Genomic DNA, 27565 nt, shown 5'->3' on the forward strand with positions numbered 1-27565 from the left:
TTAACGCAACATTCGGATGAACCACCAAAGTTGAACGTTCAGTCTCTACTTCAATTGCGAAGCCCTTTTTAACACATTCAATCATCCCAATTACTCACTAGACCCAGCTAATTAATGAAGACCACTTTCGTTGAGGCCAAATAGGCAAATGCGACCGTAGAGAGTACATGGCAAGTTCACGAAGCACGGTCCAAGTTGAACCCGGTCGGTTCAGTTTTGTCACTACCGAGGAATCCTGCTTCCGAGCAGTCAGCTAGTAGCTGCGTCTTACCTCAATAATTTCCTACATACAGCATTGCATTCCAATAATAAATTGTCAATTTATTGATCACACTATGCACCGAATTGAAATAAACCTAAGACTAAATATCCCTCCAAAGTGCCTATGTACATAAATATCACGACGAAAGTTCAACATGTATCATTGCTATTATCATTATTTACATTCACCGCATGACTGTACAAGACTATTAACAAGGTGATCGTTACCACCAAACTTGAACATCAATCATCACTAAAGTATCCCGGTCCTGCCCCTCTGCATCTAGTCCATAGCATCACCCTCCTGGCAGCCAATAGGGCTAGAGCGGTAGTTCAGCTCCGTCGTGGTGTTGTAGTTCCACCAGAAGCTCAGATACTGCGGGTAGGACGCAGACACGTTGCAGGTGGTCGTGTAGTCGGGCAGATTCTTATTCAGGATGGAGGTGTAGTTGGCCAGAGGGCAGGAGTAGCCCGGTCCGGACGTACAGTCGTTGAAGGGGAGCACGGCCTCGTTCAGCACCAGACGTACGTAGGTACCCTCGTCCGAGAGAGCGGTGGCCTGGCAGCTGAGACGCTCGATGGTCAGATGGCCACCCATGGGCACGATGTTGCCGATCGAGTAGGGGTTGCCGAAGGCGACGCGGTCAAGAGGCAGGTCCTCGTTGGGGATGAGGACGCCTAGGGCGGCGAGGATGGGGGTGATGTTGGTGTCGTGGGCACTACTATATGTTAGCGAAGAGTTTCTTTTTGTGAGACTTTGATTCTGCTGAGAACGTACAAGTTGAAGAATAAGGAGCCGGCTTCCTTGGGTCCCTGGTTCAGGAGGGTGAGACTGGCGTTGGCGTAGACGGCACCCACAGCAGCCATGTTCTTGTCACCGGGACTGTCGATCGTTAGGTGCTGATCCGAGACAATAATGGACCAAATGGTAAACTCACCCAGCGCAGTAGTAGTAGTTCAAATCCTCAACGTAGCCGAAGCTGACCCATTCGTCCTGGGTAAAGGCGTTGATCCAGTTGGAGAAGGGACGAGCATTGAGCTCAAAGGAGGCCATAACTAGAATGCTGTCAGCTGGATGTTTGAGCCAATGACTGTACCGTAATCACATACCCATCAGGTTGTAGACATCAGATGCGGTGAGGTTCATGCCGGGGTTCTGGGAGTTTAGGCGGGCAGCAGCGACCTTGAACTGGGGCAGCTGGTAAGTCAGGTTGTCGCAGGTGGTCTGGTCGTTGTCGGTGTCACAGGTGGGCGTGAGGCTGTCCGCGCCCATGACCTCGGACTCGGAGATGATGTTGAGGGCAGCGTTGGTGGAGTAGTTGTAGCCAAAGAAACCCTCACCGAACTTGCGGGCCGTCTCGATGACACGACCGTAGCCACTAGAAAAGAAGGGCACGACCGTCTCGCCGTTCCAGAGGTGGCCGTAGCGAGCCTTGTAATCGTTTCCATGGTTGTACGCGTCCAGCAGACCGGCGTAGGGACCGCTGGTGGTCTCGGCATTGTAGTAGCACTCATTAGGGACGTAGTAGGTCCAGTCGTTCAGGAAGGCCAGGTCGCCCTTGTATTCAGTAGTGTTGATGCTGTAGACCTTGGCCAGGGCCTCTTCAATGTCCTTGCCGGCTGAAGGGGACGGGTAGCGCTCTCCGTGACGCTTAACCATGATGACCTGATCGACCTCGCAGCCGGTCGGGGGATCGCGAGAGATACCGTAAGACACACGCTCGGAGTAGGGTCCGTTACCACCGTAGTGCTTCAGGATGCTGTAGCCATCGCGGAACTCCTGAGAGAACTGCTTCTCCTGGGTAGACTGAGGAATGGCAGCGCCGTAGGAGAAAGCGGATGCGCCCGTGACCAGAGCACAGGCCAGGGTGAGGAGAGAGGTGCGAGGCATTGCGAAGGTACAATTGACAAAAGCTGGAGAAGGTGCTCTCGAGAGGATAGGAGATGACGAGCGGGGTACATATCGACCGAGAGGGGTTTGGAGGACCTTTTATACCCGGCGATCGGAGATTGCGGTCCAGCATGCATCTGTGAGCTGCTCGCCTCACGCGAGCCAGGAGACGGCTCAAAATGAGTGAGCTAGAAAGTAGCGAAGCGAAGACGGAGGGATGTCTACCAGTGACCGACTCACAGAAGAGCCCACGTGCTCAGCATCCCAAAGCGAGAAGCCCTCCAGCTCGACGTAACAGGGCTGAATCCCACCTCTCAGCGGGACTCACGGGATTCGAATTATACCCTGGAGTCTAAAGGCGTGGTTTCGGCCAACTCTCCCATTGGCAGAAGGGACGGGCGGGACAGACACAGGCACAGACTGCCGTTGGTCAATGGGAGCAGCTTAATCGACTAGTGTAGTCAACTAGTAAGTAAGTAGTTATGCACCCGGCAAGGGCTTATCTCCGGGGTCGCTGCCGGTGTCTTCCCACTCCTTCTAGTATCCCTCGTATCTCCGCTGCCTCGTGCTGACGACGGAATCACCAATGAAGAGTCATTCCCAGAACACAAGAAGTAACACTTTGGATGAGCCAGGCACTGATAAGAGATAATATCCCTCACGGACATTCTGATTTTCAGAGGGTAAACAACGGCTTGGGGCTGCCCGCCTCGGCAACCCACGCCGAGCGCAAGCTTCCTTGGCCAAAGCTTGGACCTGCCAGCCAAGGTGCCACTCCGTCGGCCACGCGGTTCTGCCATGCTCTGTCACTCGCTTTCTCATCGGTTGGAACGTCTGGAAGGAATGGAAGCCCATAGAGACAATCACACTCCGCGATCGGAATCGATCTAGTATCAGGCAATTGTATTAGCTGACATGCGGCATTTTGTCGCTGTAATATGCAGCGCCGGCTTTCCAGAACAGCTGGTTTTCCTTTAAGACCCACTGAGCCAGTCTGCGTCATGCCTGCGTGCACGTGCAAGTCACTGCATGTTTTGCCAGGGCGATGAGATCCGGTTTCCCGCATAGCAATTTACATCCTGAGCCATGCCAGTCCGGGTGTAACAGTGGGGGGTTTGGAATCGCCTATGCATACACCATGTGACGGATTCAATACCTAGACCCTCAAAGACGCTTTGCTAGGTCGGAAGTGTACCCTGCAGCTATTGCTGCACCAAACCCCCCACCCCCCTGGACCCCAACCTTAACCGTGGGACGAACTGTTGCGCCGATTTGCTGCAGAAGCAATACTATATATGACAGCCCACCATAGCTCGAGCTAGGTAGCCAAGTTTTCGAAAGTGAGTACGATGTAATAAAACAAAGGAAGAGGCGATCATCGCTTATATGACGTAGGAAGGAAAATATTCGTGGCAGTCAAGTACATGCTTTGACATGGTTGACACATGGCTACACCGTGAAAGTTGTCGTCTCCCTGAGGCTATGTTTGTTGCAAGGCGTTCTAGTTTTATCTGACTGAACATCTAGGTAATCAATTTAATCAGATCCTCGAACCAGAGACTTCAACTATGCAGCAAGTACCTCTGAAATTCTTCCTGGTGTTCCATAATTGGCACCAGGGCTTCAGCAATACAGCAACAAAGCTGATACTTCACTCAAACCATCCAGAAGTGACTAATGTCAACTAGCCTCAGCTATCTCACTGGAGTGGAGTCCAACTTAAGTCCTTCCTTGATCTGCGTCTTGGCTCTGTCTTTTCTCGCGTGATCGGCGAACGGCCTGTCATTGTTGTGGTACGCGTAGCAATGCCACATAATAACGGTACCGGCACATGGTTAGATATTTCTCTCATCGCATTCGTTTCATCCTAGAACCTACCCCCAACATACGGACACACACCCAAGCCAGTAGAAGACTAGCCCCGCTACTGTCCGGCCATCTTTTCGGTAGGCCAAAGAGATCCAGTCCCAGGTGCTCCGGATGCTTTCTTGTTCATCTGCTGACACACCGTGTATCTGAACTTCCTGCGTCGCTACAATGATAGTAATCACTACACATGCTGCCACTTGCAACAGACTCGCCACAGCGGAACCGAGTTTCCATGTCCACTGAATGCAAAGGTTCTCTTTCCGCTCCGGCCAGAACCAGGTCGCATATCATGAGGAGGCAAAAAAAGACATTTAGAAAGGTGCAGGCGCACATTCCGAAAGCGAGGCTGCTAAGTAGATTGTTGGTGTCAATACGAGCATCAAGGAACTTCGGTATAGTTTTGTCCTGTAGGTCATCATAGCCTAGCCAAGTGTCAGTATAGATGGACAAGGTGAGAAAGGGAAGCGTACGGTTCTTAGCAGAGATCATCAGGAACTGTCCAATGATGTTAATGCCATGAGCTAGATTGACCAGAGACCTGGTTCGCCTGAAGTAACAGATCTTGTTGTATGTGCAGGAACTGCTGAGTTTGACCAACTGGACGTCCCGCTGGGAGATGCTGCCTTTAAAGGGAGCCATGATCGAATAATGGTTTTCCAACACTGAAGAAGCCTATGCTAACTGCGCTGATGCGGAAGTGGGCCCAAGATGCAAGATATAGACAATGACTGTTAGGGAATGATCCATGATGCTGTGATAACTTTTAGTGAAGGGTCCACGGTGTCAATAATCCATGATGTCGACGTGAAGGTTATTAGATGAAGAGTAGTCTATGTGTGGAAAACCCCATGCCCGGCTCTGGACTCCCAGGGACAGCTTCCGCCTCTGGAGCCGGTACTCAAGCTCATTCTGCTGGCACGAAGCTTTCGGGAAGGCGCGGGTCATGTTTCTGTCTCCCAGAAAACCAGTGCAGTTGATGCGAAACCGATATTGCGACACGGAGCTTCCATCATGTGAGGGAGGGCGCCCGCTCAACAAGGAGCCCCAAACGTACGTCATGGTTTTTCATGAATAGGACACGGTACTGAATGAGTTTGAGCCGGGATCTGACTTTGAGCAAAGGCATCGTCCGTTGAGCCGAGCAATAACTCTATGACAAGTTGCCATAGATTATACGAAAGAAAGCAAGAATTTGTATGACAAGATGCGTTTCCCCAGCAGGCATCAATAGCAGGTGTAGGAAGAGGCGTATATCTACGGTCCCTCGACAAACGTGCGGATAGACAGAACCGTCACAAAGCTCCTCTTCCGCCAATGGCCTATTAGATCCAGCCGAACGCGCCAAAAATAGTAGTTCCCCCCAAACAGTATTCGCTCGGACATTGTCAACATTAGGCGTACTGAAGTCGCTGTCGGCCGCCATTCTGGCTAACGCTGCCGAGATAATCGTAGGGCCTGCTGAAAATTGTATCTCTCAAAATATTGGTTTCCCGTCCACACGAGGATGAAAGAGTGAATGGGGAGCCCTTGATGATGATTCGGACTGTGCGCTGCTCGGCGGGAGCTTTTGTAGGGCCGGTGGTACCTCCTGCAAGGATCTGTGTACATTCTCCATGGCCTCATCGTCGCGGGGCGAGAGGAGCACCCGCTGTCGCTTATCGGGAGCCCGGCGGGTGATGCAGGCGGAGCAGGAAGAGATACGGTCGCATTTCTTCTACTGAAGTGTATCTTGGTCAGGATGCGAACGCATGTAATGCTCATTGTGTTAGGACAAGTGTCTCACCTTGCGACCCGGCAGTTGTCATATTGAACTCCATCAACTTGTCGATCGATTGAATCGGCAATGGTCGACGAGGTCAGGTACGTCGGAAGAGGGAAAAGAAGACGAGAGTCCCAATGACAGTCGGTCTCTTGCTTGTTTTCCCGGGGTGCCGATACCGACCTCCATAGCGCGGGACACTGGTTGGTATACACAGTACGCTCTGTGATTGCATGTGGGGGAGCGACGATCGGTGCAACTCGCGGCGGGACCGGTGGTGGCAGTTGTTCCAGCCTCACGCAGTGAGTAGTACAGAGTAGTGTAGTACCTATGCAGAGACAAGCCGAGGAAAGGTGAGTAGTGTTGGAGACAATCTGGCGGCTGACTGCCTGAGGCAATCAGTCTCAATATGCTCTTACCTCTTTCGGGTAAAACGAGGAAGTTGCCTTGCAATCGGGATGCCAGCGGGAAATGCCGAGACTGAGGTTAGCGCGGGACCCGCGCTAACCCGAATCTCGGTCGGGGCAATTCCCCATTGGGCAGTCTTCGGATCTCTAGAGGGCAACAGGAAGTACCATGCCCAACATCCTTGCCGACCAGAAACACTACGGTCCGTGACCGAGGACTAGGGAGATATGCCGTCAAAGATGATTCCGATCACTCAAAACTGCATTTGGATAAGGTAGTAGAGAGGTATAAAGTCACCGGGAGAAGTCCATGGTCACATAGTCAAGCATCCAAACCCTTCCGACCAAGTCCCTTGAACTTCCCCCCCCCCCCCCCCCCACCCAACTACACACATCACAATGACCTCCTACCCTCCCAGAAAGTGCTGCTTCCAGGGCGTCAAGCATGATGGCGACGCGACTGGCGACTTCATCACCATTGATGACTTTGAAGTCTACAAGAAGGCACCCGAGGGTGCCGCTCCCGAGAAAGCAATCATTCTGTCTGTCCCTCTTCACTGCAATGGTAGCAACTGAATAGTTTGAACTGACCGACATAGGCTGACTGATATCCTGGGCCACCGGTTCAAGAATGCCCAGCTGATCGCTGACCAGTTCGCCGCCAATGGCTACTTGGTTCTCATCCCCGATCTCTTCTATGGTGATCCCATCCCCATTGGTGGCGCCGCGGGCCTGGACCTCCACAAATGGCTGGTGGGCGAGTACCACGAGAAGAAGATCGCACACACTCCCCCCGTCATCGACCCCATCCTGGAAAAGTGCATAGCTGAACTGCGCACCAAGTACAACATCAAGGTAGGCCTATCTTTCCGCTGCCAAATGGCTGGCCGGACGAACGGTGGGACTGATTTCTTGACAGAAAATCGGTGCCATCGGATACTGCTTTGGCGCCAAGTATGTTGTTCGGTTCCTGAAGCCCGACCAAGGCAAGGTGGATGTCGGTTTCCTGGCGCACCCTAGTCTGGTCGAAAAGGAGGAATTGGAGGCCATCAAGGGTCCTCTGGCCATTGCGGCGGCCGAGAAGGACCACGTCTTCCCCGCCGAGAAGCGACACGAGTCAGAGCAGATCTTGGAAACGCTGGCGTTGCCCTATGCCCAGACTCTCTATGGCGGTGTCGGTCATGGGTGAGTGATTTTGGAAACCCAATGGACTGCGCATTGGACTAATCATGTCATAGATTCGCTTTGCGGGGAGACCTCAGCGACCCCAAGGTGCTGTTCGCCAAGGAGAATGCCTTCATCCAGGCCGTGCAGTGGTTCGATGAGCACTTGAAGGTGTGAGAGGGCAAGTGCGCCACACAGGGGAACCGGGGGGAGGGGGGTGGAGTAGTTAAATAGATGGGAGAAGTAGACTAGTAATGGCTGATGACCACGCTATAAATATGATGATGATGATGGCTAGAATGTGCATGAATCTGTCCCCACTTGTCTGTCTCTTACTATTGCGGGATCCGTTCCCCGATAGGGTTATGTAGCCATGACCTTCACTGCTAAAATTTTAAACCACGTTAGAGTCAATCATCCCTTGCCCCGAGTATGATTCGAGTATCATTAGAGTGAGAAATAATGTGAGACTTGCCGTCAGGTAATGACCTGCGCGGTAGCATCATCGTATTCATCAAGCCGTAAGGGGAGATGAAAGAAGGATTGAAGCCGCAGGAGTATATACCCTTCAAACTAGGGATCATGAAATTGAAGGTAAAAGTGCATCTTTCACAAGAGGAGCCGAACTGAGTAGTTAGCAAATGTGACTTGTGTGTGAGTATGAGAAAACCGTTCGACAGACACACAGACTACTATATACTAGTAGACAATAAGGTACGTAGTAAGTACGGAGTAGAGTGGAGAGAGAAATGATCCGCTGTGGGTACTTTTCTTTTTTTTTTTTTAAAAAAAAAATTTTTTTTTTTTTCTTTTTTTTTTTTTTTGGCAGTGACAGGCAGGATTCGGGACCAGCCGACAGGCAGTGAGTGGGCAGGCCGATAAGCAGTCGGGCGCAATAAGATCCTCCCGCCCCCGGGTGCCTCAGGACAAGAAAGGATTTGAGAGTGAGAGTGTGAGAGAATTACAGTACTATTAGTAGTAGTAATCAAGAATGCGCTCAATAATACGAAACCCACCACCACCACCACCACCACTGGCCGCGGCTCCTTCCAATCTCCCCCCTCCAGTCACCACGTGATCCTTCAGGCTGTTGTTTGGTGGTGCGTCATTGGCGAGAACCTCAGCGATCGGGCGGCATTCTGACTGGAACCTGGAACTTTCACCTCACTTGCTACTACTTACTGCTCACTCACTCACTCATCTTCCATCCACATTGTTACTCTTCCTTTCTCTTCCTCGACCCCCACAACTCAACTTGCTATGGTCGCATTTTGATCTCTATTTCCATTCCATTCCATTACATCCTCTCCTCCCAATGACTGCATCGCAGTCAGGTCTTTCCTCATCCCCCTCTCATCATGTTCCGCCATTTTCAGATGCCCCCTCCCCCGAATGGGAATGCCTCCCATTCCGATGCCACCGGGAGACCCAAGGATCGTACTCGCCGGGCATGCGAGCGCTGTCGCCAGATGAAAATCAAGTGTGACGGCGTCTCTACCTGCAATCACTGTCGCACCTCCTTCAATGGTGCGAGGCCCTTTTAATTGTGTCGCGATAAGACCACAGACGGTAGGCTGGGGACAAGCTAACGGGTACAGAATGTGTGTATCCGGAGCCACGTCGCAAGCGCAAAGCTTCCCCCCATTTCGATCGTCTGCAGGAGTTGGAGAAGAGGGTCAAGGCGATGGAGGAATCCTATCAGACCATTTCTGCCACCAAAGATTCATCTCAGTCCCCCAGCTCGGCGTCGCAACTCCATCCCCCGTCAACAGCCGGCGCCAATGATGTCGGCCACAACCCGACAGATTCCCAGCCTCAGGCCCAGTCAAGCCAAGGAGAAGCTCGCTTCGGATTTTCATCCGCCGACCGTGCTTTTATTGAGCGCCTCAAGGCGGAGCTGGGAGACTGGCCCGGCGCAGACTTCGACAGCCGGCTACGTATACGAGAGAAACCCGGGGTGAAATTGTTCCAGTCAGCCAACCCGGCACCGCGGGTCGTCTGCTTACCACCCCGTGAGCGAGCGGAGCACCTAATCAATATAGCGCTGGATGCAAGCGTCCTCTATCATGTCGTGCACCGACCCACGTTTGACTCGGCGTTCGAACTCCTCTACAGCCTGGATCGGAGCGACTATGGGGAAGGGGAAATGCGCCATATCCCGCTCGTTTACGCTCTCATGGCGTTGGGCTGCCTGTTTGAGAAGATCGGCGAGGGCTCCTCTGAAAGCGGGGACGACATGACCGCGGAGAGGTATGTCTTCATTCCACCGTGTCGTTTTGACTAAAACCATGCTAACGCGAGCAGAACGAAATATTTCTCCACATGCCGTGATCTAGTGGATCTGCACGACTGCAATGATATCGTTACCTTACAAGCAATCTTCTATATGAACCTATTCATCTTGAGCACGGAGAGGCTATCACCGTGCTATACATGCCTGTCACACGCATTCTCTCTCGCTGTTCGCATGAATCTCCAGCTGCCGAATACGAGGGACAATCTAATCGTCGCCGAGATCAAGAGGCGACTTTTTTGGTCTCTGCGACAATTACTGATGGTCGTAGCCTCGATGTGCGGCTATCCGCGGCCGATCAACAGCAACGAAGTCGACATCGAACAGCCGCTAGATCTGGACGATAACGACCTTAAGTCGACCAGGATATCACAAGCCTTACAAGACCCGGCACTGATTCGGAGTATGTCTGGTTCTGTCGCGCTGTTGAAGCTCCACAATATTCTGGATCGAATAGTTCGAGAGCTTTATCCGTCAGGAGGCGTCCGGCGCAAAACCAACAGCGGATCCATGAGCCACCGGGTGAGCAACGACATTGTCACGCAGCTCGAAGCGGAGCTGCAGAAGTGGTCCACATCGCTCCCACTGGGGTATAAACGGGGAACAAGTCGATACGCCCCCCACTTAGAGAAGTAAGGTCACCATGAGTACGGTCCCACTAAGTTCCACCCAGCTAACAGGTCGCAGGGCGAAATACGAGCTATGGATGACATATGCACACGTCCAAATTCTTCTATATCGACCGTTCCTGCACTACTTCGTCGACAGCACCGAGGGAAACGGCCATGCCGAACACGGATTTCACAAGTACGCCTCGGCGTGTGTTGACGCCAGCCGCAATCTTATCCATTTGACCGAGGATATGCACCGGGACGGTCTCCTATATGGAGCACACTGGAGGATTGCGTACATGGTCTGCACAGCAGGTCTATCATTGATATATGTGGTGGTGGGCTCTAAGAACCCGGACACAGCAAGAAATCTCAAAATGGATTTGAACACAGCAAAGAGAATGCTGATGTGCCTCACCCCTTACAGTTCTCATTCCCGTCGCCTGCATGTGGCATTAACGGTACGACCAGCGATGTTCCATGTTGACGATTCCAGGCTAACGTAAGCGACTAGGTATTGACAGCTACGTTCACTAAATCGGATCACGGCTCGCAGTCGCAAAGTCCGAATGACACCGCAGAGGCAGTTGCGGATAAAGCCAGCGAGCCGTATACGGGACCGACAACAAGACAGGGTCATGCTGCATCACCTCAGGGGATTCAGAGATATAACGGTCCTGGAGCGGGTGAAGTGGTTGCCCCCAGTTCAGGGTCATTCACACGGGGCGTGGAGACGCATCCTTCCCAGTCTAATCCGGTCGAAGCATACGGCATGATTCCTGTATCACAGCCTCCGTTATCTCATTTAGATTCCACCCCGGTACCGTCAGGGTATGTGGTTCCCCCGCTCCAACCAGGTGCGCCATGTACAACTATGCCAACTCCGGCGCCCGAAAACACCACTCCCCAGACAGCTGAGCGAGTTATGGAGGCGCTGGCCGGGGCTGCTGCCACTTATGGACCGGAGCCAGGGCTCGGAGATCAGACGTACTACCTGGAAGCGCGACCCTTTAATTTGCAACGACCTACGGAAGGCGAGGATTACCTGTTCGGGAGAGAGTTTGGGGAATTTGACGGGATGACGGGGGATTTACTCAGCTTCGACTATCTGTTCTAGACCGACTTGTAATGTGATTGTGGTTTGGGGGTACTAGTGTCCAATGCCGGGCGCCTTAAGATCCGACCGATAATAGCTGAGCGTGGTGCCGCGTGCGCGTGGCAACTGATTATGAACCCTCATGTCTTTTTTGTTTTCCTCCTTTTATTTTTCCCTCCCTTAGTTGTTTGTCTATCTTCTATTTTCCTTCTCGTCCAATCCGAGACCTTGACCACCCAACATCCGAGTGGCTGCTGGGTGAGAGTCCGAACCACGGGCGGCAGCGCAATGGGTCGGTCTAACCCAAATATCGGGCCTCGCAGGCCGAGTGCCGACCAACCGGCGCTGCAAGTCCAGACGCGTTGATCTCAACCACTGCACAAGGCCGGATCCAACGTGGCGGTCAATTGCGTGCCGGAAAGATATGCTTAGTGCATTGCACGACTCCTTTTGGGATGTATCTGTCAGATTTTGAAGTCTGCGCGGCCCGAGCCTCCCTGAAGGATGTATCGCGGCCCCCTTATATATCTCTCATAGAATGGTGCCCAGGCGCAACTAACCCACGAACAAGCGCTGAGCACCATCCAAACTATGCGATTGTTTGCTCGATCATTAGTGCAACTTTTACCACTATAAACTTCGACTTCGATTTTCTGAGAATACAAACAACCAATCACTAGCAAGGATTCGTCCAGCGCCATGGCCGGCGGTAAGGTAGGCATTGATTTCCGCTGTCATCAAGTATTATTTCCACTAGTGAGCCGTTGACTAACGGCAAGTTACTAGAGACCCGACGTGCACCCTGTGATAGACCTGGAGAAGGACATGGTAGGATGGGACGGCGAGGATGACCCAACAAATCCGAGGTGAGAGATAACCGGTCACATCTGCCACCATGTAAGATCTAGCATCTGACACGAAATAGGAATTTTCCTGTGTCTCAGAAGTGGTTTTTGATGATACTGGTCAGTACCATCACATTCATCAGGTATGCTGAGACTTCTTCCAAATAAACAGGTGACTGGCTTTTACTCACGACCTCTTCAGTCCATTCGCGTCTTCGGTCTTCTCTCCAGGTGTGGTGTATGCGGAGGAGGAATTTGATGTCACATCGACTATTTTGGGAACTCTCTCGGTCACAGGCTATCTCATCGGTTATGTGGTATGTGCGGTCTCCATTTTGTCAAGAACATGACTCGTGCTTACCGAAATTGCCATATAGACTGGTCCTCTCTTTTTCTCTCCGCTGAGTGAGATGTATGGCCGACGGATCGTCCTCAGTGCGGCCAACACGTTCTTTGTCGCCTTCCAGATTGGCTGCGCGCTAGCCCCCAATATCTCTGCACTAATCGTCTTTCGTTTCCTAACGGGCGTTGGTGGATCGGCTTGTTTGACCACAGGCGGTGGTGTGGTGGCCGATTTATTTGTGGCCGAACAGCGTGGAATTGCAATGGCAGTGTATACAACAGGTATCTTGATCGGACCTGTTCTGGGACCGCTTCTTGGAGGTTTTATCGCTCAGCGAGCGGGTTGGCACTGGGTAAGTCATTTTCACCTGCGTTTTCATCCACACAACTGACATTGATATCCTGTTAGGTGTTCTGGGTGCTGGTCATTGCGGGCGGCACGCTCTCTGCTCTGGTCATGATCTTCAACCGTGAGACCAACCACGTCGTAATCATACGCCGTAAGACCGAGCGCCTCCGCAAGGAGCTCAATCGTCCCGAACTATACAGCTGCTACGAACCCAATGGAGCGGATGCCAAAGGTTCTTATACAGGCACCCTCGGCAAGCGGCTGATCATGCCATTTTACCTCTTGGTCCGTTCGCCGATCGTCTTCCCAGTTGCCACCTATCTGGCCACACTCTACGGATGTCTCTACTTGCTCTTTACCACAGTGACCGATGTCTTCAAGAAGTCCTACGGCTGGAGCACGGAGATCAGTGGCCTCGCGTATCTCGGTCTCGGTGTCGGCTTTATCAGTGGCCAGATAGTCTTTGCCTTGGTCAGTGACCGTATCATCACACGGTTGAAGTTGCGCAACAACAACGTCTTTGAGCCGGAAATGCGTTTGTCCATCACCATCGTCTTTGCCTTCTTCATCCCTGTCTCGTTCTTTTGGTACGGATGGTCTGCGCAGGAGCATACGCACTGGATTGTGCCGATCATTGGCCTGGCGCCTTTTGCGTTCGGCATGGTGGGTATTTACAATACATTGCAGACCTACGTGATCGACTGCTATCCTCGGTATGCTGCCTCCGGTACCGCCGCGATGGTGGTCACACGGTCGCTGATGGGTGCTCTGCTGCCCCTGGCGGGACCGCGCATGTACTCGACTTTGGGCTACGGATGGGGTAATTCCCTGCTGGGATTCGTTACACTTGGGATGATTCCAGTGCCAATGCTGTTTTACAAGTATGGTGGCAGCGTCAGAAAGTCATCTCAGTTGGAATTGTGATGGGTTGTGCGGTTGTCACACGATACATCAGAAAAGGAGGGATAGAGTGAGGGTGAGGCTTGGGGACCATGAACCATGCATCGAAGGTATTGGGTATAAACTTTTAGTTCTGTTTCGTTCGTATATCATTACATGCACATAGGCCTGGGCTCTCTGGGAGTCTCAGGTGGCGTTCTGGCGATGGGAGGATGATGAGCCAGTATAAGGCTGGTTCAGGATTGCATACTGGGAAATGATTAGATATGTTAATATGTGACGTCAATTAATATGATAGACAATAAGGGAAAAGTTAGACAGAACAAGAGGAAGCCGACTACCTGAATTTAAGAAGATAAGCGACGATCACTGCCGATCCTCGGCCATTTTCCTGCTTATTTTGCGAGAGACAAGAACATCTCCCCCACCTTGGCGAAGTGGTCAGCTCGAGCTTCGCTACACCCCTCTATCAAGTCCCCCTTTCTCCTAGCTGCTAGATAATCCCAGAGCTCACCCACACTGCAAATACTCAGGTTCAAAATCCCTTTGAATTCGACCACCAACCATGGCAGAATATCTCACCATGCCCATCCTCAATGAACTTATCCGACGAGTCGAGGAGGACCCAAGAAACGAGGACGCTGTGAAAGCAATGACACCTGGTGTTCTCTCTTATTATTTCCCTATCAATGAAGGGTTCATAGTCGCACCCATATCAACAGGCAGCAAGTGCTCTACAGGCTTTGAATACTTAATTCGCCGCATTCAGCCACATTCTTCCGAGGGTCGCAAGATCGTCGATCACGTCGTGGTTAGATCGGAAGTGGATGATTCACTTCAGGGTTGTATCAATCGACTTCGACATTCCATTCAGCACCGAATTCCAGGGGTGGAAAGTTGTTGGGCAGTATTGGTTCAGGGTCAGTCGGTCTACTTTTACGAGTATCATGGACTGCTGTCTGAACATGAGCGTCTTGTGCCATGGGCACTATCCGGTCGATCTCAGGAGCAGCATGCTTCTCATGTACGCAGAGATAGTGTCCAGATTGACCGGATGTTGAGGCACATGGCACTACATGATATGCCTGCGCGGGAGACGGTGGAGCGTGGATGAGTACAGTCTGACAGTCCCGAAGGGTATGGTTATAAGTAATGGAACAAATATGAGGGCGTGAGATGCGTCTAAAGCGCTAGAAATTTGAATTGCCCTCCTTATATTTTCTATTCTCTATTTGCACCATCTCAACTACGCTTTGATTACCCGGATAGCAAGGCACTCTCAGGGTTCATCATCAAAGTCATTATGGTCAGTGCCATGATTGTCATAGCCATCATCGTCATAGTCATCATACTCATAGCCACTATTGTCGTAGCTAACATCGTCGTAGCCATCGGAATCATAACCATCAGCGTCAGTGTCATCATCGTCCAAGTCACGGTCGTCGAAGCCATAAGCCAAACCAGAAAAAGCACCATTAAACCGGACTGTATAGTCGATGTCCGCAAGATAGTGTCTGGACCCATGCATTTTACTAGAAACGCGTTTGTTCTGTTGTAGCCAATTCTGTTGTAGCCAAAACCTCTTGAGAGTACTTTCGTGTCGAACCTTGCATGCTCCTTTACGCCAAAAGTTGTGCATGGCTTCGGGACCCATGAGAAATTCTGGCTCACCACTTCGACAGCGCGAGCAAATGTAGTGGGGACAAATATCACTCGGAAGATTAGCTTGGTCAAGGCAGTCACTGTGTTGCCAGGAGTAGCAAACTGAGCACATCACCCCGGACTCTTCGAGTCCGCTGCGCTTGCCGCAACACGGTATTAGCAACCGGGAGCTCTGTACGACAAGGTCTTTGAATTGGTGTATACTTGCGTAATACCATCTTTCGGCAATGAAAGACGCTTGTGCGAATGCTACCGCATCGCGTGGTTCCAGATGCTGCAGGATGAGTTGAACAATTTCCGCAGGCAGGTGAGGCTTCCATGTCTCCCGGTGCGTTTTGCTTTGTCCCCAGCAGTTTGTTGTGAGGATCTGGCAGAGGGCACGGAAACCCGCAGGCCACCGGCCGCTGGACATATCCGAAATCAGCATACTTGGGCTGCTTGCACGGACAGTGTCGTCTGAGATCTCTGCAAAAACAACATGGCATGTCGAAATGATTATCAAGCGGGTGTGATGACTCTGGGATGCGGTTTTCTCAAGGTACTGCTCAGCCTTTTGAACGGCTGAGCGGATCATGGATTGATCCTCCAGGTTGTTGTGTAGAACAACAAGGAATCCATGGAACCAGTAGATGTCACCTTTGGGGCAGCTCCAGGGTACATCAGGATAATCTGTCACTGGGAGGTCAACGTCGGTGTCAAATGAAACCTCGAAATCCCAAGCTGCAAGACGTAAGATGGCGATACAAAAGTAATTCAACGCCGGCGAATCATAACGCATAGTTATCGGATCGCAAACGTGCCAGCGCCAGGCCCACATAAGATCGATGAACAATCGGGCTTGCAGTTCGTTCAGGAAAGTCGGGATATCCAAGCGGAGATGCACTGGTTCCAGCGGCGGCTGCGCCAATCCATTATTCATAATTTCCTCAGGGACATGCGTAGGTAGTTCCTTCAGATCCTCACGGAGTCCCGCTGCAGACAAGCTAGAGGCCTCACGTACCGTGTGCAGATCATACCAGTCAGTCACTATCTGGGCTTCATACTCTGGGAAATTGAGGTAGGACACTACTAGTGTGCCAGCATCCAAATTCACGGTGTAGACTCTGCCTGCCAGCGAACCTACCGGAGCAGGAAATTGAGTTTCCTCCCATTCATCTAGCTTGTCCGGCTCCTCACACAGCTGCTTAATCTTTTTCAGCGCCTCGGGGCGATCGGAACCGAATTCATGATCAGGACCGTACACTTCATAGCAACGAAACCACCGACCTAATTGACCCAGATGTTAGCTTTGCAATTTACTTTCTTCTCTCCCACTTAAACATAGTATTCCTCATTGCCAGCTATGCTATACTGACCTCTACTATGTAGATTCCAGAGATATCTCATCTTGCTGCTGAGTAGATCCAACAGACGGCCGAATATAGTTTGGGATGAGCGGTATGAGTAGGCCAGGTAACCTTCAAAATGTTTCGTAAGGGGAGGCAGAGGCGATCACAATTTTGGGTGGTGAGGCTGTGATTGACGGCCCTGAACTTTGAGAGGCATTGGAGGAGAATATAGGCAAATGGAAGCAGTAAAATGGGCCAGCGAATGATGACTACACCTATATACCCTGGAAAAGCAGGGATATTATCCTGAGCAGCTAACGATAATCAAGGAGGAAGCCTAGTGATCGGCTGTAAAGGCTGACATATCGGGCCCCTTCTACCAATATATTGGACTTCTACTCATCTTGTAAGCCCCTTTGAAGGAAATTGCCGCTGGGATAGTTTGTTGTCCTCGGGATTCTGGTTTATGACTCGTGGACAAAGGGGGATGCCGTTAAATAATTTTCTTTCACGGAAATTAAAACATAAATTGAGGACATGTTCGTAATCATCTTGTAAAAGAAATGGTCTTTGTCTCACCGGATCTTAATCTGCCGTGTATTTATGTCTCTCCACAAGTGGAAACTACACACGCAGTAATATTCTTATATACGGACTTTTTCCTCTTTTACTGACTTCCTTGAACCTCCATGCTTGCAGCGGGAACTCCACCTGGGAAGCGCACCATCACAGTGGTGCGAATGGGTAGAAATTCCTCTTCGCAGCGTTTCCATTCCCGCATCTCACTCCTCGTCAGGCTCGCGGGCATTGCCGGCCTCAATTCATGCACCTTGGCTACCTGAAAGTTGTACTTTTCGTGCAGAGGTACGCCCGAATCAGTAGCATCCAGTCTGGTCTCCAGCCCCAATCGGTCCGCCTCTGCCAGCCCCCATTCCATCCACTTACTACCGAGACCTTGCTTTTGATACTCCGGTCTTGTGAAACCAATGTGAAGGTCTATGTAAAAGTGTCAGTTACCTATTGGATGCCAAGGCCCAGAATTGTTTCCCTCAGTAAGGAATGTTGTAGCAACAGAATTGCTCTCCGTCCTGAACCAAATCGTGTTCACAACAGGATAGACTTGCATGCATGTGGCCCTTGGCCCATATCATGCCGTGGCTGCTCATATTGCTGCACGGCCTGAGTCACAAAGTTCCTGATCACCCCTTTGGGATACCAATCAACCTCGACCGGTGGGTATTTGGCTTTAGCGCTGGCATTGTCGAAAAAATACCATTTGGCAGCGGCCGCGATCCGTTCCGTCTCTACATCCATGACCTTGATCCACTTGACGGTCGGCTGCTCCTTGATGAATGACGTGCGCTGGTCCTGGATACTTCTCTGCAGGCTCTTCTCCCAATCGCCATCTTCGATGGGGAAGAAGAGGCGAAAAATGCCCTGCGGGGGATTGTCAAACGTTTTCCACTGTGCGGTTATGAGCTCGAGAAAGTCATCTTCTTTGGCAATCTCGAGGGAAAATTTCCTTGTGTGGAGTTGTGAGATCCGGAGCTGGGAATAATGAGCAAAGTTGAATAGGGTACGGCGGTTAATGGCGGCCATCGGGTGAATACTGCCAGTAAAATTGATCAAAAAGTATGATTTATTTAAGACTTTTAATAAGAATAAGAAAAATAAAATAATTAAATATGATGATGTTTGATAATATACAGCAAATACTCTATGTAGGGTGTTGGTCAAGGATTGAGCCACCAGAGTGTCCAGGAACTACGGGTTTAACCGGTTTTTAAGGTTATGGACCACTGTACCATCCAAGAATTCTTTCCCCTGGACCAGGAGTGAGAAAACAGGTATTTACTTGGTCTGGAATTATGCAGTGAGCTAAATACAGCACGGTTGAGGTCATCGTAATATGCATTGATTTAGTAAAGCTCTAGCAATCGAGACTGCGCCCTCCCATGTGGCGATTCAGCCAGGGGCAGCGGGATCCAGCTGCTGATTTGGATAGACATGATAAGGATTGACAACCGCGATATTATGCTATTCTTGTTTCTGCAGGATGTACTGTCTAGGGGAGCATCATCCATGTGCCGAGGGAATGAATACAGAATTACCTGTGTCTCTCATCGGCCTAAAAGTTTGGCTTGTAAAAGTATGACAATGATAGTTGCTGCAAATATATTGTGATAGATATAGTAATGTCTGATCATAAAGCTCATAGTACTCATTACAAACAAAAGAATTGCAATCATCAAAAACCAAGTGTCCAAGTCAATCTGTACAGTCTGGATCTTTTCATACGCTCTATTTCTCCCTCTGTAACAACATTCACTCCTTCTCAGCAGGACCAAACGTAGTGGCAGCCACCGCCATGGCAAGCTCGCCCGAGTGGCTAATACTGACCTGAACCTTGGCCAGCTGCTTCTCTTCAGCGAGCTTCTTGATTTCACCATGTAGCTGCTGACTCATTAGTCTGTGATCATTACATATTCAGGAACAGAGCAACTCACATGAACAGTTGGAATCCCACCATCACTGAGAATCTCAATATCGTTGAGCGGAGCCCCTGCTCCCTTGGACGGCACCTGCAAACTCTTGAACACGGCCTCCTTGGCTGCCCAACGGCCTGCAAACGAGTGTGCCGGATCTGGTGCAGCATGGCAATACTCTCTCTCGGCTTCAGTGTAGTTCCGCTCCAGGAATACGTCGTTCTCGACATTAATAGCAGTCACAGACTCAATGTCCACACCTACCGAGGTCGTTCCGTCCGTCGACACAGCCCCCTCCACCCATTTCTGGCACGCGTTCATCAGCGGCTCGCTGGTGGGCGTTGAGGGCGTCTCCACGGCAGTCAAGACTCCGGAGCTCGTCTCAGAAAGTGAGTCCTCTGAATCAGGATGCAGGCATTTGGCATCGAAATAGTAGCTGCCGTCGTCAACGGCAACTCGCGCCAACGGATCCAGGAACACTCGCATCTCGTCCTCGGCCGCCCAGGCGGACGATGCCTTGGCCTGGAACAGACTGTTTGTGTTGAGCCCCTCGATAAAGGCACGGTTGGCCATCTCACAGCGTCGGAGGGCCTTGATGCGATAGGCCTCGTAGGGCGTCTGATCCACCGCGGCAAAGAGATAGCGCGGAGACACACCCACTACCAGACCGCCCTTCTGGCCGAATCCGAAGGATGTGAGCATGAAGGCACGCACGCCACGTGTCTGAATAGACTCGGCGGGGTACACGAGGTGGTCGAACTGCTGCAGGACCGAGTCAACGTTGTCTGCGTTGCGGTTGCCTGGCACGATTCCTGACTGCAGGATCTGCAGGCCTCCGTTCAGCATCCATGCTCCTGCGGCACCCTTGGGGTGGCCCGTTAAGTACTTCTGGCACACGACCATAACCGGGTTACCCTTAGTGCGGCCGAGATGGCTCATCATTGTGTTGATCACCTCCGACTCATTCTTGTCGTTGGCCTTGGTCGAAGTGCCGTGGAATGAGGCCACCGCGATATCATCGACCGTGAGACCCCATACAGCCAGTGCTGCGCGAATGGGTGAGATACCGGGCTCTTGCTGTCGTAGATCTAGCCCGTAGAGATTCTGGGCCTGACGAATCTGTGATGCTGCAGCCCTGTCGATGACCTGGGCCAGGTGTGGCGAGAGCTGACCATCCTGTCGGGCCTGCTGAAGCTGGCGAGCCGCCCCCTGCTGGATCTGCGTTCGCAGCTCTTCAAACTGCTTCTGGCGGAATGTGGCATCCAGAAGAGGTGACAGCGATGCGGTAGTCGATTCACGGGCAGCGGTCAGGATGCCCTTACCTGGTGCAGGCACAGAGCGACCGATCTTGTCGCCCGCCATTTGTGAGTATGCGACGATGCCGTAGATGGGCACTCCCATGTCGAGCGCCAACTGCGCCGTCATGAGCACTTGTACACCGCATCCTGCAGACTCGACAAATCCTGCGCGGGAACTAGCTGTCGGGCGAGAGATTTCTCGTGGAGTGCGACCGCGCGCTAGCTCTTCCAGCGTGTTGGCTGTCGCCTTCATATTGGCGAACTCGTACGACATCTCTTCCTGCAGGTCATCTGTGCCACCCACAAGGGCCACCTTGACCTTGCCGGCCTGAATGCCCTCACAAGCCGTGTCCAGCGATTCGATGGCCGTGGCGCATGTTCCTGACGGGGACTTGATGGGACCCGCCGCACCCATGAGCAGCATGTTCGCCCAGGCATCCATGGCATTGGGGAACGACTCTTGCAGGATATCATTCTGTACGTCACGGTCGAGATACCGATCGCGGTACACACCACGCATAGCGATCAACCCGCCTGCGCCCGTGCCAATGCAATTGGCCAGCTCCGAGACGTGTATGTGTCTGTATAGCTCGTAGGGGTCCTGGATGCCGGCGCTCAACATGGCCTGACACACACAGCACAAGACATACAACGTGATCGGATCTACCTGCAAGACAATGTCCGCTGGGATACCATACGCCTTTGGATCCCATCCCGTAGGCAGCTGGCCCGACACTAGTCGGTCGAACGGCTGCGCCTTTGGCACCAAGAATCGAGCTCCGGGCTTAAATTGCACATTGTACTCCTCCCCATCTTCTCCAGCCGGAGAGATTGAGACCTTGTCGCCGTGCTTTGTCTTGAACGCGGTAGCGACAGCACGAGTCGCCTGGAAGATAGGTAGATTCTCCTGCACCACCACCTCCTGCAGGAACTCCTTCTTGGCAGGATCGTAGCCATCGTAGAGTTCTGGCTCGATGAAGCGCAAACCGGCGTGTTCGTGGATATATTCGCCATACTTCTCTGCGAAGTCGGCCTCGTGGACAGGCTGGTTGGATTTGGCGTCAACCCAGCCCACGTAGGGAGATCCCTGCTGGTCGCCCTCGAAGTGCTTGACCAAACCCATGATCCAGGCCATCTCGACGTACCCCTCGGGGCTGAGATCCCCGGCTCGCTCCATGTCCCATCGTGTGCGGGCACTACCCCAAGGTCCTAGCTCGGAGTAGCCAACCACGACAATAGTCTTGTTCAAGTCGATCATGTCACGCCCGGGCAGCTGAATACCTGCCGTCATGGCCTCGTAATCCGGCAGATCTGGATGGCCTACCGTCAGATTGGCACGCGGCTTGCGTGTAGTTGGAGCAGTGATCGGCTGCTGCTGTTCCTCTGGGCCCTTCAACAGCTTTTCGTGCAACTCATCCTCGGCTGCAATGGCCTTGCGTGCGCGAGCCTGGTGTTGCACCTGCTTACGGGCGGCAGTCGACAAACCCTTAAGGTCAGCCAGTTGCTCCATCTTACCACCCAGGTCCGCGTACACGGGCGTGTCTTCACAAGCCTCTGCAATGGCCGGGGTCATGAGCGCCATGATATTCAATGCCATCTCCGCCGACGAGAAGGTGATTACGTCCTCTGCCTCGATGGCCTCGGCCACGATGTTGTTGGCGCTCATTAGCCCTGTGCCACGCGTCCAGCCGATGACGGCGCCGCACACGGTCAGGTAGTCACCCCAGCTCTCGGACTTGAAGCGGTTGAAGAGCGTCTCCAGGCCAATTTTGGACTCCGAGTAGAGCCCGTCCCCGCCGAAGGTACCGTGGTTGGGTGAGAGCGGCAGAATGACCTGCGTCGGGTTGGCCCCGTATCCACGGGCCTCCTTTTGTTGTTTGATACAACCCAACAGGCGCAGAAGGTTGACCAGCATGGCGCGGTGAGCCACCTCGGACAGACCGTCGAGTCCGTCAATCTGTCGACCGTTCTCGGATATGGCGGCGAACGGGATCACGCAGTCAATGTCACCTGCAGTACCCAGTGCGTTGTTGTACAGATGAGAAATGAGGGCCTCGCAGTCCTGGCGACTGGCCTGATTGAAGGGGAAGACTGTCAAGGACGAACCCCGACCACAGAAGTCGCGGTATAGGCTGCGATAAAAGTCCATGTTGGAACGACTGGTGGTGACAATGACATTGGCACCAGCTGTGAGCAGGCCACGCGTGATCTCAGCACCTATGGATTGGGGTCCGGCACCGGTGATCAGCACCGTCTTACCGGAGAAGCTGATACCGATGGATGTGACCGCTTGGACAGAATCGAGGTAGCTGGATGTGAGACCATTATCGTAGTTCCAGGCACTGCCTTGAGGACGACAGAGCCGAACGAAAGGTAGACTGTCGGCAATGGGGGCGTCGAAGCGACTTCCGCGCTTGAGTAGCTCGACGTAGGTATCTGGGCGTCCGCCAATGGTGCGAGGGACCTCTTGGTACTCGATAACTCCCTTAGGGCTGACAATGGTACGAGGACCCAGAGGTGGCAGCCGGTGGATGAAGACGGAGTCTCCTTGGAGTGCGTCACGGTAACCCTGGAACAGCTGCTCCAAGGGCTGGATCTGCAGCTGCTTGTCACTGTGGCGTAATGGGTGGGCAATGTGATACTTGACTAGATCGAAGGCGCTGGGATTCGAGCGATTCAGCACCTGCCAGATCTTCTCCTCGTTCGCAGTGCTACCGGGTCCCAGCAGCAGCGAGGCAATATCGACGCGAGCCCAGTTCCACCAGGCGTCATAGCTGCGACCACGTTTCGCGTCGAAGATGGGCGAGATGCGAGTCAAGAAGCCGTCACCGAACTCAGCCTGCCAAGCCTCCAACTTCTGGTCGGCTTCCTGCCATAGCTCTTCGCTGTGCGCTAGCTTCTGAACAAGCTCGTCGCCGTCGCTGTCCAAAATCTTCCCGAGTGCCAGGTGAAGCTGCTTGAAAGCGTCGTTCTGCTCCGTGCGTAGCCGCTCCAGCTCCTTGGAGTCAATCATAGCTCCGCCAGCGGCACCACCTCCGCCCGCAGACGCAGCAGCTGGGCTAATAGTAATGCCACAGTGGCGTCCGTACCGAGACACGACACTGTCGACGAATTCTTTGGCTGCCTGAGAGCTCTCCAGCCGGGACGAGGGGTCCAGACTGACGGCATAGCAGAGAACAGCTGTTTGACGTTGAGAGCCCAAGCCCCAGTGTGTCTCAAGGTGGCTGCGAATGCTGTTCTGATTCCACCCAGCCGGAAGCCTGGCTGAGATCAAGCGGGCAATTAATGCAGACATGACTTTGCCAGGACGGCCGGTGAAGCTGCCATCGAGAGCTGCACCGACAGCTTCGAGTGGAAGGTCTTCGCAGCCGTCGGGTGTACTACCGAACTCGGCCACCAGGTCACCAATAAGTTCATTCTGTAGCGTAGATTTACCTGGATAGTGTTAGAAGGGAATTATTGTGAAGGTTATGTGAGCCGTCTTACCTCCAGACAGGTCCCGAATGCATTTCTGCAGAGGCACCTGGTCAAATGGCTGCTTCAGCTTCTGGGCACTCAGAGCCAGCACGATATCCAGCGCAGATAATGGCACATCATCCACAGCGGCTGCTGCCACAACTGGAGCTGCAGGGGCTGCAGCAGGAGCAACCGGAGATGCTGCAGCCACAGCAACTGGTGCTGGAGTGACTGGGGCATCTTGAGTCTCTGTCGAGGCCACCGGTTGCGACTCTTCGTATTCATAGCATATCTGCCCATAATCATCGCTGTGTGAAAGGAATTTACGGCGAATCAGGCGCAGCTGGTCCTGCAGCTGGTGATTGCGGGCAACCGTCTTCTTGCCCATGGTGGACAACACCTTGGCCGGGCCGACCTCTACGTATCGCTCCACGGCCTCATCTCGCGAGAAGAACTCTTTCTGTGTATCAATCCTGATGGGGTCAGTGGCAAATTTGCAGCTCGGGGATAGGAACGAAACTCACCATTGAACCGGAAAGGCAAATTGGTAGCTAGTCAAGTTCGTTAACCTACAACTCTCATGGAATTTTGACCCGTAGTGGCACTTACGCCAGCAGTTCAATGAGCAGTGTCCGTGCCAGAGCACGTCGCCCCTGCTCTGAATCTAGAAGTGATTGAATCGGTTCGCCCATCTTGTGTTGGGTGTTATGTGGTGATCAGGAGACGACGATGGACATCGCGGAGGGGGATTTGAGGGGTGTGGTACGACAATGCTGTTCATATAGAGGTCCCTTCCTCAAAGCGGACAGCATTAATCCGATATAATTATCTTCAACCGCTGGCCGAGTAGTGTCGCGTTCACAGATGTCCGAGGGACCCGGGCATTTCGGCGCATCAGTATGACTGAAGGGGGGGGTGCCCCGGCGGCCGATCCCCGACGGCAGGATTCGAGGGATTCACAGCCCCCAAGTGTAGCAGAAGGGATTACACAAGTAAAACCGCATCAGAAATTTGTACGTCTGGCCTGTCAGCAATCTAGCTTATATACGAGGTAATTCCATCAAGCTAGCACAGTAGTCTTGATTTACGATCCTCTATCTTCTAATCCTATATCAGAGTAGTATCAACGTCAATATGCCCGACATCGCACCCAACGTCGCTCGCAACGGCAGCGCTAAAAATGCAGAGACCAAGCCAGAAACCCCAGTTCTCCATGTGGTAGACAGCCGCACGGGGAACTACTTCCCCATCCCTATCGTGCGCAACGCCATCAACGCAAGTGAATTCAAGAAACTCAAGTCTCCGGAGGATCCCGCACATCCCGAAGATCAGAACGAGCAGGGCATCCGGGTGTTTGACCCCGGATACTCCAACACGGCCGTCAGTGAGAGTCAGGTTACCTACATGTGCGTTACCTCTCGAAAGATTGTTCATGGTGAATAGCAACTGATAACGGGGTGTAGCGATGGCCTGAAGGGAACTATTCAGTACCGAGGTTACAATATCGAGGATATTGTAGGGAAGAAGAAGTTTATCGACACGGCACACCTGCTCATTTGGGGCGAATGGCCGACGCCAGAACAGGCCAAGTCGCTTCAGGAGAAGCTTTCCAGCGTGCCTATTCTGGATGAATCCGTCTTTAAGGTGATTCAGGCATTCCCGTAAGCTTCACACTAGCCCTATGCTCTAAGTGTCCCATCAGTCTAACAGCTTTAGTCCCAACTCGTCCATCATCGGCATGATGATCGCCGCGCTCTCCGCCGTCCAGAGCTCCCAGATGGACCGCATCCCCGCTCACGCGGCCAAGAACCTTTACTTGGGTAACCCCCAGGCCGTCGACGATGAGATCGTCCGTCTGATGGGCTCGCTGTCCATGATCACCGCTGCTGTCTACTGCCATCACACCGGACGGGAATTCACCCCGCCACGCCCGGAACTCTCCTACATCGAGAACTTCCTCCTGATGATGGGCCACGTTGAGTCCAGCACTGGACTGCCCAACCCGCAATACGTCGACCGCATTGAGCGTCTCTGGGTCCTCATCGCCGATCATGAGATGACCTGCTCGACTGCCGCATTCTTGCAGACGGCTTCCTCTCTGCCGGATGTATTTTCCTGTATGATCTCCGCACTTTCGGCCCTCTATGGTCCGCTGCATGGTGGAGCCATTGAAGTGGCTTACAAGAACTTTGAGGAGATTGGCTCGGTTGAGAACGTTGCGGCCAAGATAGAGCGTGTCAAGGCCGGAAAGGAGCGCCTGTATGGTTACGGTCACCGCATCTACCGCGTGACAGATCCGCGCTTCATCTTCATCCGCCAGATTCTGGACGAACTGAAGGAGGAGATCGCCCGTAACCCGCTGCTGAAGGTGGCGTTCGAGGTGGACCGTGTCGCCTCGGAGGATGAATATTTTGTCACCCGAAAGCTGCGGCCCAACGCCGATCTATTTGCGGCGCTGGTGTACAGTGCTATGTAGGTAGATTCCGTGAAGGACTTGTTTCAGACAGATGACCCGCTAACACAATGGGTTTAGGGGCTTCCCGACTGAGTTTATTCTGCCGTTGTCACTGTTGTCCCGCACGCAGGGATTCATGGCCCACTGGAAGGAAGCCATGTGTAAGTGATCCATTTTGCCACCGAGCATCCCAGTCTGAGGCTAATGATGTGCCAGCGAGCACGGCACGTATCTGGAGACCCGGCCAGATCTACACTGGACATTTGAACCGTGAAATGGCGTAGATTTAGATCAGTTCCTCTATCACCAATGAAGCAATCTTAGCGTAAAACGGTCAACAGCGTCACTGAAGCTAGCGCTAGAACGCATGCAAGCCTGCAGGCCACCTAGGCCAAGCATCGGATGTTTCCGACAGTCGCTGATGAAGATATGAAATGACTGAGACATGATTTCCCTCGAGATCGCTTGGAATGTGGGTAGGCTGGCGTCTGTGAGATATGGTCACCAGGTAGCCAATACAATGGCCCAATAAGGCCCAATAAAATAGTTGCGAATGTCTGAAAGTTTCCCACTATCCAACAAGGGTAAGCTCAGCTCGTGGTGCGGTAGATTGTGGCATAAAGAGTGAGACAAATAGTTATGTTTGCTTCATTCGACAATTAAATCCGGCGATTACTTCATGCCAGATGGTTCGCTGCTACCAAGCAAGGGACCCATGTCGACGATAATCAATCTCAGCCTCAAGCGCAACGGCGGATGTGCCAGGAAATTGCTGCTGCTTTCCCGCAAGCGGGTAGCATGGGGGTGTTTTGATAGCGGCATGCTCCGTGATAGATGGCATCCCTGCCCCTATAGGAGCACGGCAATATGCATAGGCTGTAAGTCACTCGTCGGCGAGGTTTTTGGTCATCCTATTAGGACAGTCTGGAAGCAGTACCTCGTATTACCTTGCATGCATCTTATCACACTATCCACATCTGGAACTGAAGCTCCGAGCCTGGAAAGTACTCCCTCATCCGGCTGGAGGGCGCACTAGTCTCACTCTAAAGCGACCGTTTGTGATGCGTGGCACGTCACCGGCTGACTCCATTTG

The 27565-nt window shown here is 52.5% G+C and overlaps 10 protein-coding genes across 10 annotated transcripts; 5 read left to right on the forward strand and 5 right to left on the reverse strand.

The window, feature by feature from the left end:
• Positions 1–425: 425 nt before the first annotated feature.
• On the reverse strand, positions 426–2422 carry BO87DRAFT_372949 (histidine phosphatase family protein). Its single transcript, XM_025622418.1, has 4 exons — positions 1372–2422; positions 1200–1317; positions 1040–1144; positions 426–980 (listed from the first exon to the last, which is right to left on the reverse strand). The coding sequence occupies exons 1-4, from the start codon at positions 2150–2152 to the stop codon at positions 545–547; spliced, it is 1440 nt and encodes a 479-aa protein (XP_025484379.1). The 5' UTR covers positions 2153–2422; the 3' UTR covers positions 426–544.
• Positions 2423–4026: 1604 nt separating this feature from the next.
• On the reverse strand, positions 4027–4660 carry BO87DRAFT_403664 (uncharacterized protein; the record flags this gene model as incomplete). Its single annotated transcript, XM_025625794.1, has 3 exons — positions 4027–4284; positions 4331–4443; positions 4492–4660. The coding sequence occupies 3 exons, from the start codon at positions 4658–4660 to the stop codon at positions 4027–4029; spliced, it is 540 nt and encodes a 179-aa protein (XP_025484380.1).
• A 1926-nt stretch (positions 4661–6586) lies between these two features.
• On the forward strand, positions 6587–7690 carry BO87DRAFT_443421 (dienelactone hydrolase family protein; the record flags this gene model as incomplete). Its single annotated transcript, XM_025628096.1, has 4 exons — positions 6587–6729; positions 6787–7042; positions 7107–7372; positions 7426–7690. 4 exons carry the CDS (start codon positions 6587–6589, stop codon positions 7526–7528), a joined length of 768 nt encoding a protein of 255 aa, XP_025484381.1. The 3' UTR covers positions 7529–7690.
• Positions 7691–8602: 912 nt separating this feature from the next.
• On the forward strand, positions 8603–11594 carry BO87DRAFT_134611 (uncharacterized protein). Its single transcript, XM_025618073.1, has 5 exons — positions 8603–8878; positions 8950–9601; positions 9656–10276; positions 10332–10716; positions 10770–11594. Exons 1-5 carry the CDS (start codon positions 8710–8712, stop codon positions 11370–11372), a joined length of 2430 nt encoding a protein of 809 aa, XP_025484382.1. The 5' UTR covers positions 8603–8709; the 3' UTR covers positions 11373–11594.
• A 456-nt stretch (positions 11595–12050) lies between these two features.
• Positions 12051–13811, forward strand: BO87DRAFT_422015 (MFS transporter; the record flags this gene model as incomplete). The annotated part of the gene is made up of 6 exons (XM_025627090.1): positions 12051–12065; positions 12138–12217; positions 12277–12339; positions 12399–12513; positions 12574–12891; positions 12948–13811. 6 exons carry the CDS (start codon positions 12051–12053, stop codon positions 13809–13811), a joined length of 1455 nt encoding a protein of 484 aa, XP_025484383.1.
• Positions 13812–14301: 490 nt separating this feature from the next.
• On the forward strand, positions 14302–14901 carry BO87DRAFT_412677 (uncharacterized protein; the record flags this gene model as incomplete). The annotated part of the gene is made up of 1 exon (XM_025626513.1): positions 14302–14901. Exon 1 carries the CDS (start codon positions 14353–14355, stop codon positions 14899–14901), a length of 549 nt encoding a protein of 182 aa, XP_025484384.1. The 5' UTR covers positions 14302–14352.
• Positions 14902–15495: 594 nt separating this feature from the next.
• BO87DRAFT_264571 (uncharacterized protein) lies at positions 15496–16662 on the reverse strand (the record flags this gene model as incomplete). Its single annotated transcript, XM_025618884.1, has 1 exon — positions 15496–16662. A coding segment is annotated over one exon (1167 nt), but the record flags the coding sequence as incomplete, so codon positions are not given.
• Positions 16663–17444: 782 nt separating this feature from the next.
• BO87DRAFT_393465 (putative GNAT family acetyltransferase) lies at positions 17445–18680 on the reverse strand (the record flags this gene model as incomplete). Its single annotated transcript, XM_025625061.1, has 3 exons — positions 17445–17751; positions 17898–18299; positions 18664–18680. The coding sequence occupies 3 exons, from the start codon at positions 18678–18680 to the stop codon at positions 17445–17447; spliced, it is 726 nt and encodes a 241-aa protein (XP_025484386.1).
• Positions 18681–19102: 422 nt separating this feature from the next.
• BO87DRAFT_443425 (uncharacterized protein) lies at positions 19103–24709 on the reverse strand (the record flags this gene model as incomplete). Its single annotated transcript, XM_025628097.1, has 5 exons — positions 19103–19231; positions 19285–23996; positions 24048–24490; positions 24542–24568; positions 24627–24709. 5 exons carry the CDS (start codon positions 24707–24709, stop codon positions 19103–19105), a joined length of 5394 nt encoding a protein of 1797 aa, XP_025484387.1.
• Positions 24710–25151: 442 nt separating this feature from the next.
• Positions 25152–26862, forward strand: BO87DRAFT_455592 (citrate synthase; the record flags this gene model as incomplete). Its single annotated transcript, XM_025628664.1, has 6 exons — positions 25152–25423; positions 25481–25678; positions 25734–26489; positions 26551–26633; positions 26689–26752; positions 26814–26862. 6 exons carry the CDS (start codon positions 25152–25154, stop codon positions 26860–26862), a joined length of 1422 nt encoding a protein of 473 aa, XP_025484388.1.
• Between the last annotated feature and the right edge of the window lie 703 nt (positions 26863–27565).

Source organism: Aspergillus neoniger (genome assembly GCF_003184625.1).
Source record: "Aspergillus neoniger CBS 115656 unplaced genomic scaffold BO87scaffold_3, whole genome shotgun sequence".
NCBI classification, from domain to species: domain Eukaryota; kingdom Fungi; phylum Ascomycota; class Eurotiomycetes; order Eurotiales; family Aspergillaceae; genus Aspergillus; species Aspergillus neoniger.